General features: G+C 37.2%; 1 protein-coding gene across 1 annotated transcript; it reads right to left on the bottom strand.

Moving 5' to 3' along the window:
- Window positions 1–301: 301 nt before the first annotated feature.
- On the bottom strand, window positions 302–7,225 carry ackr4a (atypical chemokine receptor 4a). The gene is made up of 5 exons (XM_079349479.1): window positions 7,085–7,225; window positions 6,785–6,856; window positions 6,627–6,665; window positions 5,268–6,185; window positions 302–2,735 (listed from the first exon to the last, which is right to left on the bottom strand). Exon 5 carries the CDS (start codon window positions 2,718–2,720, stop codon window positions 1,614–1,616), a length of 1,107 nt encoding a protein of 368 aa, XP_079205605.1. The 5' UTR covers window positions 2,721–2,735; window positions 5,268–6,185; window positions 6,627–6,665; window positions 6,785–6,856; window positions 7,085–7,225; the 3' UTR covers window positions 302–1,613.
- Between the last annotated feature and the right edge of the window lie 8,999 nt (window positions 7,226–16,224).

The raw sequence follows: 16,224 nt of genomic DNA, 5'->3' as shown, positions 1-16,224 counted from the left end.
ACATCACGTGCAGTGTGAAGCAGGAAATTTGTCTCAGATGTTCAGAAGAATTTGGGATACAACAAAACCGTGACTTTCCCTCATCTAAGGGAGATAAATCTCTCAAGATTAGACTACAAATTACACCACATTTAGACTTAAATGTTTCAAGTAATTTAGTTCTCTTTAAAATTTAGGAAAATCAAAAAAAAGTCTCTGAGCCGACAGCAAATGTTTATTTGGAGAATTATTAATGGATCCTATAAAAAAAATACTTTAAAGTGTGGGTGTAGGCATGTTGATTACATCTGGTTTAGGCTGGTGCAGTTGATAAGAATTTATTTGTAAACCTGACAATAAGAACAGGCTGGGTTAGCAGCATAGCTCATAGATACAGTAGAAGGATTATTGTAAACCAGCTGTTTGAGAGCAGGTAGAGCAAGTTGCTGTCTCAGACTTGTGTTTATGCAAGGTATCGAGTTCTGAATTCTATCTTCTCTGTACTTTGTTCTGTGTAAGCACCTGGAAAGAGTCAAAGGTTTATTGTGAAATCCTGGAAAGATCACAGTTAGCTCCTGGATAAACCAAAAACTGTTTAATTTTAACAAGTATGAGTAACATCTTAAAAATAATGTCAAAGACTCTTCTAATCATATTCACGCTTATACCTTACCTTAACTTATGAACATCTAAACATCTGAAAATATCGGAGAGGAATGGCTGCTGTTATTAGATCTGGTGGGAGGGGCCAAATGAACCACAGTATATTTGTCTTTGAGCTTGTGAATAATCCTGGTCAACCATGCTGTGGCTCTTCTGAATTCAACTTTTAAAAGAGAAATTAATTGATTTCCTTTTTTTATGCATGAAAAGATAAATGACATGTCTCTTCTGGATCGGGGTCTGTTTAACAGCAGTGGTCAGTCTATGACAAATTGAACTTAAATTAAAAAAAGCAAAAACTAGAGGGGGAACAGAGTACTCAGCTTCTACAGAAACTAAATTAAATTTTGGTGCGCCTAATAATCCCTGATGTTTTTACTCAGTGTTGAGTCATTGAGAGCCTCTGTTGTTAAACGCATACACAGACTGAACAGTGTTTGGGAATATATACGTATATACATGTATAATATATGTGCTAAATGAGCTTTCTCTGTTGCAAACAGGATATTTTGTGTGTTTTGTGTGTTTGTTCCCCTCTGCAATCAGATTTTTTTTTTTTTTTGTTAAATGTAAATGCTTCTAAGACTGGTCCTTCTAGTTACTCGCCCCAATCAGTCTGCTCAGTATTTATATTTTACCTCTTATGAGTGATTGCTTTTGTCCACTGCCACATTTTATTTATGTCACTTATGTTTAATCTGCTCCAACAAAATGCTTCTTGATGGGTTCATAGAGTTGTTTGATAGGCTGATTGATTGGCCCCTCTTTATAGTTGCCATCAAATTTGGCACAGACGTTCGTATTCCTCACATCATCAATTATAATAGTTGTTGTGATCGTTGTTGCTCAGAATGCAGGCAGAGACCAACCATTGTTTTAGATGCAGTGAGATTGTTAAAAATAACTACAGCTAAATGATTTCCACTCGTGCTGCTATAAAAAGTGATTGAAGAACACATCTTATACCCGTCTCATATTGAGAAGGTGTTTGTCTCTTGGGACACACTATGGGAGTTAAATGACATCTCCATTCCTTCCTCCACTGCAGGATTTTCCTTCCTCCTCTTCCTCCTCCTCTCACCAATTTTCTTCGCCACTTTCATCATGTGCTGCCTGAAAGACGATCCCATGAAGGCGTAGAGGACGGGGTTGAGGCAGCAGTGAGTGAGGGCCAAACTCTCTGTCACCTGCGCCGCCTGATCCAACACTTTACTCGTCCCACAGTGCGTCACTAAGATGTAGACCGAATCCATCGCTCGATACACCTTCAACACGTTATACGGCAGCTGGGTGACCACAAACACGCCGACTACTATCAGGAGAACACGCAGAGCTTTCCACTTCTTTCCTCTGCTCTCAACCGGAAGGTCTTTGAGTGTCCAGCCAACTCTGGAGTAACAGACCACCATGATGATGAGAGGAAGCAGGAATCCCAGCAGCACCTCTACAATCTCCAAAACAGCTTTCCCGCCTCCTGCCATTGACGGAGGGTAGACAGCCAGGCAGACGCTCCTACTGGACGACCATCTTACTTCTGAGAGGATCAGATCAGGAAGCCCGAGGAAGACAGCTGTCATCCAAACAACCAAACACACCTTCCAGCAGTGTCTTCTGCTGAACATCCTCTCCAAGCGCCCTCTTTGCTCATTCCCTTGCGCTTTAGCTAATGCAAAGTAGCGATCTAGGCTAATGCAAGCCAGCAGCAGCATGCAGCAGGTGAAGTTGACTGTGTAGCAGGCAGAAACAATCTTACAAACGACCTCGCCCAGATCCCAGCCCCTTGCTGCATCAGCAGCCCAGAATGGCAGTGTGAAGAGCAATAGTAGGTCAGCCACAGCCAAGTGGGTCAGGAAGGTGTCTGTCATAGTCTTGAGGCGTTTGTGGTAGGCGTAGACGGCAACGACTAAAGCGTTTCCTGCCACGCCAACCACCAAACACACAGTGTACATGATGGGGAGAAAGACGCCAGCGAAGGAACGGACGTCACCCTTCCTACAGAGGGCGGGGTAGTCTTCATAGCTGAAGTTGAAGCTGATGTTTTCATGGTAAAAGTAGTCAACCTCCTCCGAGACTTCCATTTTCCTGAGATGAAACTGTGAGGGAGGACATGGAATTAGCTGTCTGTCATCCTTAATGTACATTTCATTAAATAATGTGCTTACAATAATGAATACTTTTTTTTAATTTAACACATTTGCGTTTTTAAAGTTGTGTTTCTCTTTATTTTGGCAAGAAGTGCATCCACGAGTAACAACTGCCAGTAACAATACATGCAGTGGTATCATTATTTGTTCTGCAATGTAGAAAACAAAATAATATCTCAAAGTATTGACCAGCACAAACCCACTTTTCTTAACCACCACCCCTCCTCCTTCCTCTTGATCTTCCCTTGAATTGCCCAATACAAGCTTGCTATCGCTGTACTGTGCTGAACCACTGCCATCTGCAAGAGATTTTCTGACTAATTATTGTTCTGTGATAACGTCAGTGTGTTGACATGGAGATATCATGTCCTGACCTGAACTGTTCCTTTTCTGTTTGATTTGTGTGAGTTGACGTCCAAAGGGCAGTTCCCACAGTTGCAGATGCTGAAAACTGAAAGATTTGTGTCCTCTGCAGGAATTTAACAACCACAAAAGTGTTGTGTTATGCATAAGAAAAAATAATAAGAAATATAAAGTAAATAAAGAAAATAATAAGAAAATGTCCCCAAACAGAAAAGTTAATTAAGAAACTGCAGCCTCTGAGAAAACTCAACTAATTTAATATTTGAAGTTATTGATATTGGTATATTTCTTAACTGTTTATTCATTACTGGACATGTTTTTCTTTTTACCGGGAAAATATTCTCATTGAGATACAAGATCTGTTTTTCAAGAGAGTCCCGGCCAAGACAGCATCATAAAAGTTTCAGACACACAACAAAAGACACACAATCAAGAAATAAAACATCAATCAACAAATCAGTAGCGCTAAGCAGAGAAACATGTGCATACAATCATCAAATAATCCTTTAACCTGCTTTTCTAATCTTCCATATTTCACCATCAAACTACCGTGCTGTTCAATGTTTTTATGTGGGTATCTGATTGAGGTTGTTTTTTTTTTTTTCTTAAGTTTCTTCTGCCTCTGAGTTTGGGAAGAAGTTGTTCTTCCCATTTTCTGCTACTTCATGTAGTCCTCTACAAATCAGAAGAACATTCTTTTCATGTGGTGAAATTCAGTTCTATGTTATTATGGATAGAGATGATACCTACCTGCCCAGCTGTAAATGTACTGGGCAATTAGTCTCATCATGTGTGTATAAAGCAATGTTGACATTTCTGCCCTGAATCCTGTCTGCAGGCACTCTGTTCAGCCTGCAGTCCAAACAACCTTCATGAGTAAACACAGCCTGATGAGGTGCGTTACAGGAGAAATACAGAAAGACTGTAAAAACAGTGTGACGGCTAAAAGTGATTAAATCTGCACACGATCAACAGTTTAGTCATCTAGAGTGTAACTACATACACTACATGAAAACGATCTGATTTACCTCCCAATTAACTGTACCTGGGCACAGGGATTGACATGAATCATAATCACGCCTGCAGAGACTCTACTTTCTGCACTAAATGAACACTTTTAATGTGGATAAGACACTGATAGTTTTATTCTACCGATCTTTTATTGAGTCCATTTTAACCTTTTGTTTTAGTTTGTAGTATGGGTAAACTTTCAGTGCAGAACAAAAATCTTTCTTCCAGTATCGTTAAAACAGCTAGTAAAATGTTAGATGTCTGGAACAGACAATAAAGCAATGAGTCGATCTTGGCCAGCTCTGACCATCCTCTCTTGGAGGAATGTGTTCTTCTCCCCTCTGGTTGGAGGACTGGCTGCCCAGAGCCAAGAGATACAACAAGCACTTTCAAGAAGCACGATAGCACTTTATTTATAATCCTACCATTCCAGTGAAATTTTTAATACATTTCATTACATTTTCAATAAAAAATTGCTATAATGAACACTGACATGTTTTATTTTTCTTGGTTGTATTATATCAGGTTATGTTACACTATCTTATGTCTTTTTATCTGGGTTTTTTTTGTCCACTGCTGTGAATTATATTTCCCTTCCAGGGACAATAAAGGTCTGCACTGACCTGGACTTTAATGAATCCATGAAAAATAAATGTGCGATTGATTTAGTGACTTTATTATGTTTAAGTTTTGTCATCCTTTACTGCTCTAATGATGATTGGTTGTAACAGTTTTATATCAGCAGGTGTGAACTGATGGCTCTCAGCAGAAGAAAAACTTACAGGAAAACTGACATCAATGGTGTAATGTAAGTTCTTTATACGTACTGTTATTAGTTTTTAGCTGTCCTCTTATTTTCCCCATGAATCAGATAAAGCAAGACAGAATTGCTAAAAAAAAGTGCTACAACCTGTTCCCACGTTGATCTAGTTAAATGTAAGTCTGACTTTACCCGAAGTTAAAAATAACACATTGGCAGTTGTCCAAAAGTCCGATTTAATCTTAAATCAAAAGTTACATGTTCATGTTAACATAGGACATCAGTATACAATAGGATTGACTGTAGTGTGAATACACCCAAATAATCCCTTGAGCGGTCAGTCCTACCTTCAATCACGGCTGTTCCTCTTCGGTCTGAGAGTCTGACTGTTGAAATCCAGCTGAGTTCTGTAGCCTCACACACACAGAGATATTTTAAATACTTCTGAGAGAGATGACTCAGAGAGAAAACATAGAAGGAGGAAGAAGAAAAAAAACGCAGACTGAGTCAGAACAAACTCATTTGTCTAAAGTGTTTATTGAGAAAAATATGTTGCTCTTTAAATAAGCATCAGCATGTCTTCACTGACACAAAAACACTTTAGCAGCAGAGCAACAAGAAACTTTACACCAAACATCAAAACTCCTGCAAGTGAAACCTGAACTTTGTCAAACGTCGATGTTATTGGAGACTTTTGATCTCTGCACATTAAAAAGAAACAGGAATCGACTGAAGGCTTAAGCCAGTATTTAAGATTTTTTTCGTACAGCATCAACAAGCTTGAACATGTGGTGTGTTTCTAAGTTTGCATCCACACCCATGTTAATAAGCTCACAGCAATTAAAGACCACAGGAATGTGAATCATTTTCTGTTTACATGTTCTTAGATTTAGCTGCATATAGCCCTTTTTCTCTTCTTGAATTATTTATTTTATCATGTAGGCATGAAGATAATACAGATTATACAAAGCAACAAATCTTGAACATACAACTAACACAGTAATAATGGTAAAAGCATGTTGTGTTTGTCGATTGTGTAGCCTCATTTCTCCTTTGCTTTAAAACTTGTGACAAGGTTGCAACAAAGCTGCAAAAACACATTTCCATATGATACAGTATCATGATGCGCTAGACTATACAGATGTTGGGAGCTTTTGCATATATGTATAGCAGGAATGAAGAGGAGATATCATCAGGGCTGACTCTCGTGTCTTAAATCTTTGACCTCCAGTCTTGAATTAAAGTTATTGGGTTGATGAATGACGCTGAAATTAGAAAAACACAAATCAGTAAAATGAAAAGCTATTTAAATGTTTAACATTTCAGAAAGCCAAAACACAAACCTCAATTTTAACAATTCAAGGTCTATGTCACCCGGACTCTGAAAGCACACAGAGAAAGAGAGAGTTTCAAAAGAAGTTTCTAAATTCAGCACATTTTAAAAACAAGAAAACAAAAAGTAAAACAAAACAGTAACTTTAACGTCTAATTGGTTATTGTTTTTTTTTTGTTGTTGTTTTTTTCTGTCTGTAGATTTGGTAATGAAAGCAGCCCAACCAGCAGCATAAGACTCACAAGGGCTCGGAAATACCCAGAGCAGGTGGGATCATCTTACTTTATTATTTATCTTTAGAATAATTAACTGCACATGACTGGTATTACACACTTAACCTCACTTATTTGTTGTTTATTATAATCTAGTTTACCTTTGCATCCTTTGTGTTGTTTTTCAAGTTAGGGTGTTCCTGTGATATAAGAACACATTATTTGTTAGATATAAGGACGGTGTTCAACTGCAAATTAACTTAAGAGCTTTAGTAGTTCTGTAAGGCTGTTGCACTTATAATACTGTAAATAATTTAACCTTGGAGAAGGAAGCACATGCACCTGGCCTCCAAATGCAGTTGGACACATATCGTCGATCTCTGTGTTTTATCTGTGACAACAGAAGAACAAAGAAAGGTGTCATTTTTAACAGAGAAACATCATATTTTTAGCAGTAACACTTTTCAAAGTAGCCTTTTCATCTCCACAGTGACTGTGAATCAAACACAGAAGCAAATCACTGTATGTTTCACAGCCCTGCCACATGTCTTTAAGAAGACTCAAATATAATAAATATAAATCAAAGCTCTAACAGCACCTGAAAAGCTCCTGCACTTACCATATTAACAAACTGATGCTGTTGATCAAATGACCTTAGAGCGGCTGCATCAGATGAAGTGAAGTCTGAGATGAGCAGGAAAACCTGCAAACAAAACACAACCAGGAGCACTGTTTTGTTCATGACTGCTGACCTGAAGACCTGAAGACTTTCACACGTCTTTATAGACTTACTTTAAGTGGGTTAAGGGGAGGGATTAGAGAATGTAATGCAGGAAAGTAACACATTCCCAAATAGTTTGTTTTTGTAGAAAAATGTTCTTACTATATTTACCTTCTGTTTGCAATCATTCCAGGTACTTCCCTGTCCTGACCAGTAAACAAGCGGTGTCACAGTGGCTAGACAGAAAAGAACATATTGATCCATCCATCTAACCAAAACGATATGAGGTTACAACAAGGACACTTTAAAGCATGTTAAGGTGCAATTGATGACATCACACTGACAACAAGTCAGTGACATTCAATTACTGAAAATAGCTTCTTGGTTTTTGTTTTTTTGTTTTTTTTTGTGGGGGGGGGGGATTCCATGCATGTCATAAAAAGAGTAGTGATTGTTACTTTAAGTTAAAATTCCGACTTAAAATATATAAATATTTCATTTACAACCAAGTTATTATTCAAAATACAAGTAATAGTAGTTTTGTACTGTACGTACAAAAGTGAAATTAAGTCAAATGTAGAATAGAAAAAATGCACACAAAAAATAGAAATGTTTTCACTTGGTTTTTTTTGTTGTTTTTTTTTTACATAACCTTGAAAAGCCATACATGTATATTTAACGCACTTTAGTCGAGCCACCAGCTTTGTGTATGTTTGTTAAAGATCTAATTATATGTTTTTTATATGTTAATGAACAAAATAAAACTCTACATCCATAAGTGCGTGTGTTAAAAAAAATATCAATTCTCTTCTCGGGATTTATAAAGTATCTTTTCGCAGTATTCATACAACGAGCACAGAAGTATCTGTTGTGTCATTGTTTCTCAGTAGCATGTAAAGTAAATCCATTGATCCATTGAATATGTTTATTCTCTCAACAATATCCTGCTTCTATAAATTTCCACTCAGTTTTCAACCATTTAATATACAGAGAGCGATAATACTGTATTTCCTTCAGTCAGTTTTAAGAGGTCCTGAGAACTTAACTCCAAACGCACTGATCAGCATTGCAACTATTATAACGGGACTGACTCCATCTAGTGGCCACATAGCGCATCTCAAGATTGCATATACAACTCATCAAAACTCGAGCAGATATTATTAAGAAAAACGCTTGCAGAAAGGAACGTCTTCTGTCTATCTCGAATACAAAAATTGATATTCAAAATATTTTTATTCTTGCTATGCAACAAGTGAGGGGGTGAGGATGGATGAAAGCACTTAGCCTATGTGCTTCTGAGACACTGCTAAAGTGGTAGAGATTTGGAATAGAGGACTGATTAATCTAAATTAAGGCTGTAAGTTTGTGTGCTTATCTTGCTATCAACTCAACTTTATTTGTTCCTGAAGGGCGATTGGCTATCAGGAGACATGAAGATGAGAGCTGTTACATGAACATTGAGGCATTGATCTTTAGCCCTTAGAAATGTGCAGAGAAGCCATTATGACTACAACTTGATTTAATGGTGTGAAGCATTTTTAGCCAACAAATACGCCCTACTGCTTATAACTCCTTATAGATGTGTAAAAATATCCTTTTTAATGACCTCACTTTACTTAAGGCGCCCAGAGTCATGCTTTAGCATGCTGTAAGTATCAGTAAGACCTTCTTTCATTTGAGAATCATCATAGATATTATCTCTTCTTATGAAACAGTCAGAATTTATGATGATATTTTTTTTTTTTAAAACGGTCTTCTTCACTGTGTGTTTGTTTGACCTGAACTACAAATTCAAACACAATATAGCCTTTTTGTTTTGGACTCCTTCTGGACAACATGATTTATATAAAAATAGTCCCACCAGAACAAAATGTTTACAACACAACAAGTGGATCTTAATGCCACACCAGGAGGCGGTGGATGTTTTTTTCTCATCAGAGTGATAACATCTGTTTCTTTCCCTCAGATATTTCCTGTTATTACGCTTTCAGTTCCCGACCAGGCCAACCAGACCTCCTCTGGGTTTGATTTGGAAATGTAAGAAATAAAGTGAGAGGTGAATACAAGGCCACAGAGCACCCTGACAAGTAAGAGTTACAAAGCTTGGCTAAAATATATTCTGTGTTATTTTCCTCTTAACTGTTTAACTGTGAACACATGTACCTTTAAAGTTCTCTGCTGGACTGTGTTTAACAGAAAGATCTATTAAATAACTTATAACATATAGGGGGCAGTACCCCAGTCCGGTTTGGGAACCCGATGTGGACTGACATATAGAAGTTGGTCTGGCTGCTGGAGAGGTGCCAGGCTCAGTAGGTAGAGTCGTAGTCTCTCAATCTAAAGGTTGAGGGTTCGATCCTCAGCTGTCCTGAGAGCAACATATGGGCAAGACACTCACCCCATTGAGGTATGTAAAAATAGAGGATAAAGAGATATTTTGCTTCATGTTTGTTTTTTATTTACCAAGGCAGAGCACACAAAACTATAACACCAACCAATGTCAAGAGCAAACAAAATGTAAGCAACTCTCTTTATTTTTTGACACTCTAAACAAAAAAGTTGAATTACATTTCAGCATTAATCAGTGAGTGTAAGACGTTTTCGCCTTTATACAGAGGCAGGCCATCTCAATAATGTCAGTGTAGTTAAACTATTACTTTGACTCTCCAAATGTATGCATCTGATTCTTTTAATTATAAATATTTAACAAACAAAAAAAAAACTTGGGGCCCAATATATTTTCATTAGATAAATGGAGAATGTCACACTTTAACATGCACATAAACAGGATCTGCACCCAGGACATCCACTTCAACAAACACTGAAGCAGGATCATGACTAAATATGTAGCAGACAGTTAGTAAACAACTAAACACTGACTGATTAAATCAGTTTCATTATTTCAGAAAAGGTATATTTTATATTTTGATGAATGTGCTGAGATCTTTTCTGGGGTCATAATTGATGAGCAGCAACAAGTAGAGAGCTCAGGGTGTGTTTATCAGTTGCGAAGGTGTCATGCTTGGAGGTTTTTTGCTTCTCACAATCTGTGAAACTAGAGAGAATGAAAAACAGGAAAAATGTATTAACAGGACAAAACTATAATTGGTACATGACATTAATTCATTGGATTTGCTACTTCCTGAAGTCGTGGGTAATTATACAACTTTTAAAGGTCAATACGTTAGATGTCTGGTGGTATCTGTCAATGAACAAAAGAATGAAGCTGCCAGAAACCAGCTACAGCCTCCTTACTGTCACAATTAAACACAAGGCTCAAGAGGAAGAAGACCAGCAAACATTCGGGTCGTCACATTTCATCGACACCACCACCTCTGACTTTTAACCTATAAGAAAGTGCTTGAAATCTGACCGTAATGATCTTAAGCGCCTGATGATTGAGATTTAGACTCTCAGAGATTTCAGCTCGAAACAAAGTCTTACCGGGGAACATGCTCCAGGGTGCTTACTGCAGTTTGATGGTTGTTTGCTTTTGCCATTTCTCCCGTTCCCCTACAAAAAAATAAAACGTTATCTTCCAACAAATGATTGAAGATGGTCTGTCTGTCTGTCTGTCTGTCTGTCTGTCTGTCTGTCTGTCTGTCTGTCTGTCTGTCTGTCTGTCTGTCTGTCTGTCTGTCTGTCTGTCTGTCTGTCTGTCTTGTGGTAACTGCTTGAAGATGATTTGACTTTTAGGATAGAGTGGATTTGGAAAAAGTTTGAAAAACTGAACACATCATTGTGGAAGCATAGTTTTCAATCTGCAGTAAATAATTAAAAGTGTTTTCTATTTGTCTAACATGTCTTAATAAGACGGCACAAACATGTCTTTTCAACCAAACCCTGACAAACTTATTTTTTTATTAAGTTTCATTGGACCTGCTTTGAATATCACACCATCAAATGCTCACATTTCAGCCTCAGTAATTTCCAAACTTGCATAAATTTCTGTTATATTTCATGTCTTGTCTCTAACTGTATTTCCTATATTGTCTGGGGCAGTAGAGTCCGCTGTCAGGCCAGTAAAACACTGTGATTGAACCACACAGCTTTATTTTTATTTGTATTTATTTCAGCTTTATTTAGCCAAGAAGAGAAACTCATGGACATTAAAAACCTCTTTTTTCAAGAGTGTCTTGGACAAAACAAGCAGCAACACAAGAAACAGAGTTTGAGACAGACAATGAGCAGCCAAACATAGAAATACAAAAACACATCAAATACAGAAGAAATAAATCTTTGGGCAATTGAAAGTCACAAAAAACACATCTGAGTAGTAAATGTTTGTCAGATTCCTCCATAAACACACCAGGAAGAACATTGTATTTTCTCCTCCTTTGACGAAGATGTGTAGATGATGAAAAAAATATCTGCTGACACTGACTTGCTTATAGTATAAAAAGTTGTTTTACAAAGTCAAGAAACAGCATGAGTCCAGGTAAGCCATGGTACCTGGGAGAGTCATCAGCCAATTGTGATCCCTCATTAATAAAGAAAGAGACTAGTATTTATACAGCATTGGTCAAAGCAACATCCGCACATTTATGTCCTACTTTGGACTTAGTTCAACAGTTAGCATTTAAGTCCACATCATCGTCCACATCCTGCCCTCCTTTATCTTCTCTGGGCAGCACAGAGACTTAGGGGTAACTTCTTTTATTGAATCTCTTCCTACACCCTATGAGTCAATCATCTATGTTACATCCAAACAATACCCAACTGTTATCTTACACATTCTCAAGGAAGGAGTATGAGCCTTTAACCTCAAATGATCCACTTCAGGCTCTTTGGTGTTAAACCAAACTCTTCCTTAAGAACACAAATTGCTTTACTAAAGTTCACATTTTAGTAGCACAGTTACAATTCACATAATTGTTCGTATCATACTGTGTCGCAAGTATAATACACTTCAACATCTACAGCCAGATGTCTCTGCCTCCAAGTCAGTTAACTTCCCTTTTCAAAGTGTCAAACGAGAGAGGTTTGTTAAGTTTCAGTTCATTCTGTCATTAAATGAACTGACAGTAAGGTCCTGGGATCAAAGATTATCAGTCCCTGTACTCTTCTGACTGATGAGGGTCAGAGGGTATGAAGGAAGCAGACCTAAAAGAGCTTTATTGTGAACTGATGATGTATCTGTATCGAGACAGTGATTAGATCATTTTTCTCTGTTGAATTTCTGGTCGTAACCATCAACCATTTCTAAAGAAAAACAATGAGGCTGCAAAAACCAAGAACCAATTATGTCCTTCTAATAAATCTATATCCTTGCTGTATTGAGTAGGAGGAGGAGGAGGAGGAGGAAGATTGTGCTCTAGCTGGGACTGTTAATTATACTCACTAAAATAAACATTAAAAAACATAACATATGACTTCATATAACTTCCTTTGCCCTGGAGCAAATGATGGTAGAGTTTAATCAAATGTTGAAATCGGAAGTCATTGAACTTTTCATAGAGATGTAAAATCTGGAAGGTTCTGTTGACTTTTTGTACGATAGAAATTATATTTATTATTATTTATAATAATTTTTGTACGATAGAAATAAGTGCACTTTAAGTTTTACCCTTGGTTATGGTGGATGGCGGTATCTTCTTTTTTTTATTATCTTGACCTGGAACATCAAATATCACTCACTCCCGTCTTCTCACTGATGTGTACATTTAAGTTTAAAGTCAGGGGTCGAATACACTACCTGACAGTACCTTAATCAGGACATTTTTACAAAGTGCTTCATCTTCTTATTGAAATTACGTTTGTTACGTTTCCTCTATTTTAAAATTGATGAATTATGTTTAAGAATTCCATTTGAAGAAATGACATTAAACATCTTTACATGTGGGCTCTTGTTATACAATCCCTTCTTCCAAATAAAAATACTCAAGCACAATGTATTTGCAGCAATAAATTAACTCTTAAATAAAACAATGCTGAACATTTGGCCAACTAATTGTAATCTCCACTAAAGCAGGATGATAGGGTTAAATTGTTTTACTGAATATATATTGCATCATCACATTATTTGAATTAGTTGAACAATATGCTCTTATGGTGATTCATTCACTAAGACATGAAATGAGGCATTGTTATGAAGTGAGGAGGATTTTCTTCTGTCCTCACGGTGGCTGCATCAGTAGAAGTGAAGGTTGAGAAGAGCAGGAAGAGCTGCAGAAACAAGACGAGCAGCACAGTCTGTGTATGAGTGATCTGAAGACTTTGATACAGCTGAGAAACACACGTCTCTTTATATAAGGACTTCTTTAATATGGAGAAACAGGAAACTATTTAAAGGGTGTCTTCAGTTAACAGATAGCTTCAACACACAATATGAGATAGGGGTTGTTTAATCACAAACTATCTAAACCCTGATAGACTTCTGGTATGTTAAATGGATATATCTGTTTCCTCCTCCGCCCTCCCTCCTCAGATCTTCTCAAATTGACTTTTTCATCTGCATCAACATAGTGTAGGAGCTAAACGTTTCACTGTTGCTCATTTGCAACAAGTTGTTCACAAAAATCGTTTCCACTTTTCAAACTGAAGCGTTGTATTCAGAATGAAGACAACACCAAGCTCTCCTTCATGTACGCTCGCTCATCTGTTTCATCTGATGCACACAGAAGCACACGCACTCCCACGCTATCATGATGACAGTTGGATTTATAATTATACTCGTACATTACTAGTAGTGCCATTGACATCTCTCTATGAGTGCATGTCCACAGGACCCTGTTCGTGTGTGTGTGTGTGTGTGTATGTGTGTCCCTTTGCAGGATTATTAAATCATCTTTTCTATTTCAATGGAGCCCAAAGATATTAGGTGGCCAAAATGTAGCCGCACCCCAAATTGCTTTGCATGCACTTTTGACAGCACACTTAACGCCTTCAAAATAAAGGCCCTGATGATCCTTTAAACACTGAATTAATTATTTATAATGACTTTCAATACAACATTTTGGTTTAAAAGAATTTTTCTTCCAAATGTTTTTTTCCTGTGTTTATATTGTGTTTCCGTCAAACTACATGTAACATTGATATGAAGGCAAATATTCTCATAGCATCGTTAAACGCAGTGGTTCTCAATGGGACCCAACGGTGAGTCGCAGAGCTGTTTTCAGTGGGTCGAGATTAGAAAAAAAAGTGGTAAAAAGTCTATTAAGCGCTCTTTAAGCATGTTGGCTTTGTTCCATCACATGTTTCATGCCATCCAAGGTCAAAACTGCACTATTATTAATTCAATAAAATGTGATTGTTTGAAAAAAAAAGTAAATTTGGTTCAGGACTCTTATAAAGGAGTCAGTGGTGGGTCTTTAGGCTGGACCAGTTAAAAACCACTGATATAGCAGACTTTGCCGCTACTTCCTTCCTCATCATTTTACGCTGATAGTCTTCAGCTGTGAACTTATATAAACAGCCAGGTCACGAGAATAGCAGTAGCAGTCCTCCTGAAATTAGCGAGATATCTTCAGCAGTGCATATGTGAAAATGACGGCTTATGTAAACAGGGTTACCATGGAAAAAAGGCCAAATACAACAGAGTTGGTAAACACCAATTACTGACAGAGGCAAAGAAAACATGAAGCAAGTAAAACAGAAGGAAGTCTGTTCATGTGTGTTTTTATTCAGTAGCACATTTGACTGTGATCTGTGGGCAGGCGGAAGACAAACTGTGGAGTTGTGTTACATTGACTTTGTTCAGCACAGCAGTGAGAGTCATTTTCTGAGTCATTTACTCCAACTTGTTACAGCAGAGAGAAGTTAAACAAATACTGCAGGTCACTTGGACAAGATAGAAAAATAAGATCAGTATGTTTGTCATGTCGGAGCCGTTACATAATCAATACATTTAAGTTCTTTTAAAATCGCTCCAAAATTGCTGAGTGGATCAACAGGGATTTAATCTACCACATCGGCTGTGGCATGAAGTCTTATCTGGAGAAAGGGAGAAAGAAAAACAAAGATTACAGAAAGGAAAAAAGAACATCTAGCATTTAATCATCTCTGCTCTGACTGTTGCTGTCTCTAACTTTCATTTTTTAGCATTTTCCAATGACAGCTGTTGATAATGTTTTCTTTTAAAGCAACAATATGTATTAATTGGATGGCTGGTGGCCTAGTGGTTAGTCTGTTTGCCCCATTGTACAGATGCTACAGTCCATACATTTCAAATAATGTAGCTTTGATATTAGAGATGACAAAAGGTTCACTGAAACAACAACATTCATGCAGGGGGAAATGTTAGATCTCCCTTTTATCTCCTGTGATCTGTGGGCAGATGGAAGACCTGCCTTTTTAAATCATCAGAGTATTAAATTGTCTTGTTATTTATATTGTCTACAGACTCTTTTCATTCACTTTTTATATTATGTGTCTATACATGTTAGATATGTTTGAATTGGCATGAGGAATGTTCTCTTACTCGACAGGAGGAGGAGGAGGAGGAGGAGGAGGAAGAGTAAACATAGGCCATGGACGCCCTGAACTCCTTGGCGATAAGCCACAGGCTCCTGGTCTCCAGCTACAGTTAGATGTTGGTCTGTAATTTCTTCTCCTGCCTTGTACTCTTCCCTTCTTCTTTTGAAAAAAAAACAAAGAACATTGATGATCTTCAAACAAATTGATTCTTGTTAAATGCTGTAAAAAGACAATTTTAATTTGTGGTCACATTTCTTCTGGTTTAATTGATTTTAAAATGATTATATAAATACAAATAATAATAGTTATTTGTCGAAATGACATTGTAAAAAAATGTGTCTGAAGTTCAGATTAATTTCCTACAATACTGTCCTCTACTAATAACACACATAGAAAACATAAAGCAACAATGAACAGTTTTTTTTAGTTAGTTCCACCGAGGTTACGTTTAGTTTAGTTAGTATGGAGAATGTTACACTCTGTACATCCACGTCAACAGGATCTATCTATCTATCTATCTATCGATCTATCTATCTATCTATCTATCTATCTATCTATCTATCTATCTATCTATCTATCTATCTATCTATCTATCTATCTATCTATCTATCTATCTATCTATC

This window comes from Symphodus melops, assembly GCF_947650265.1.
Source record: "Symphodus melops genome assembly, chromosome: 7".
Taxonomy (NCBI): Eukaryota; Metazoa; Chordata; class Actinopteri; order Labriformes; family Labridae; genus Symphodus; species Symphodus melops.
Note: the sequence above shows the minus strand (reverse complement) of the source record. Positions and strands in the feature narration are given on the sequence as shown.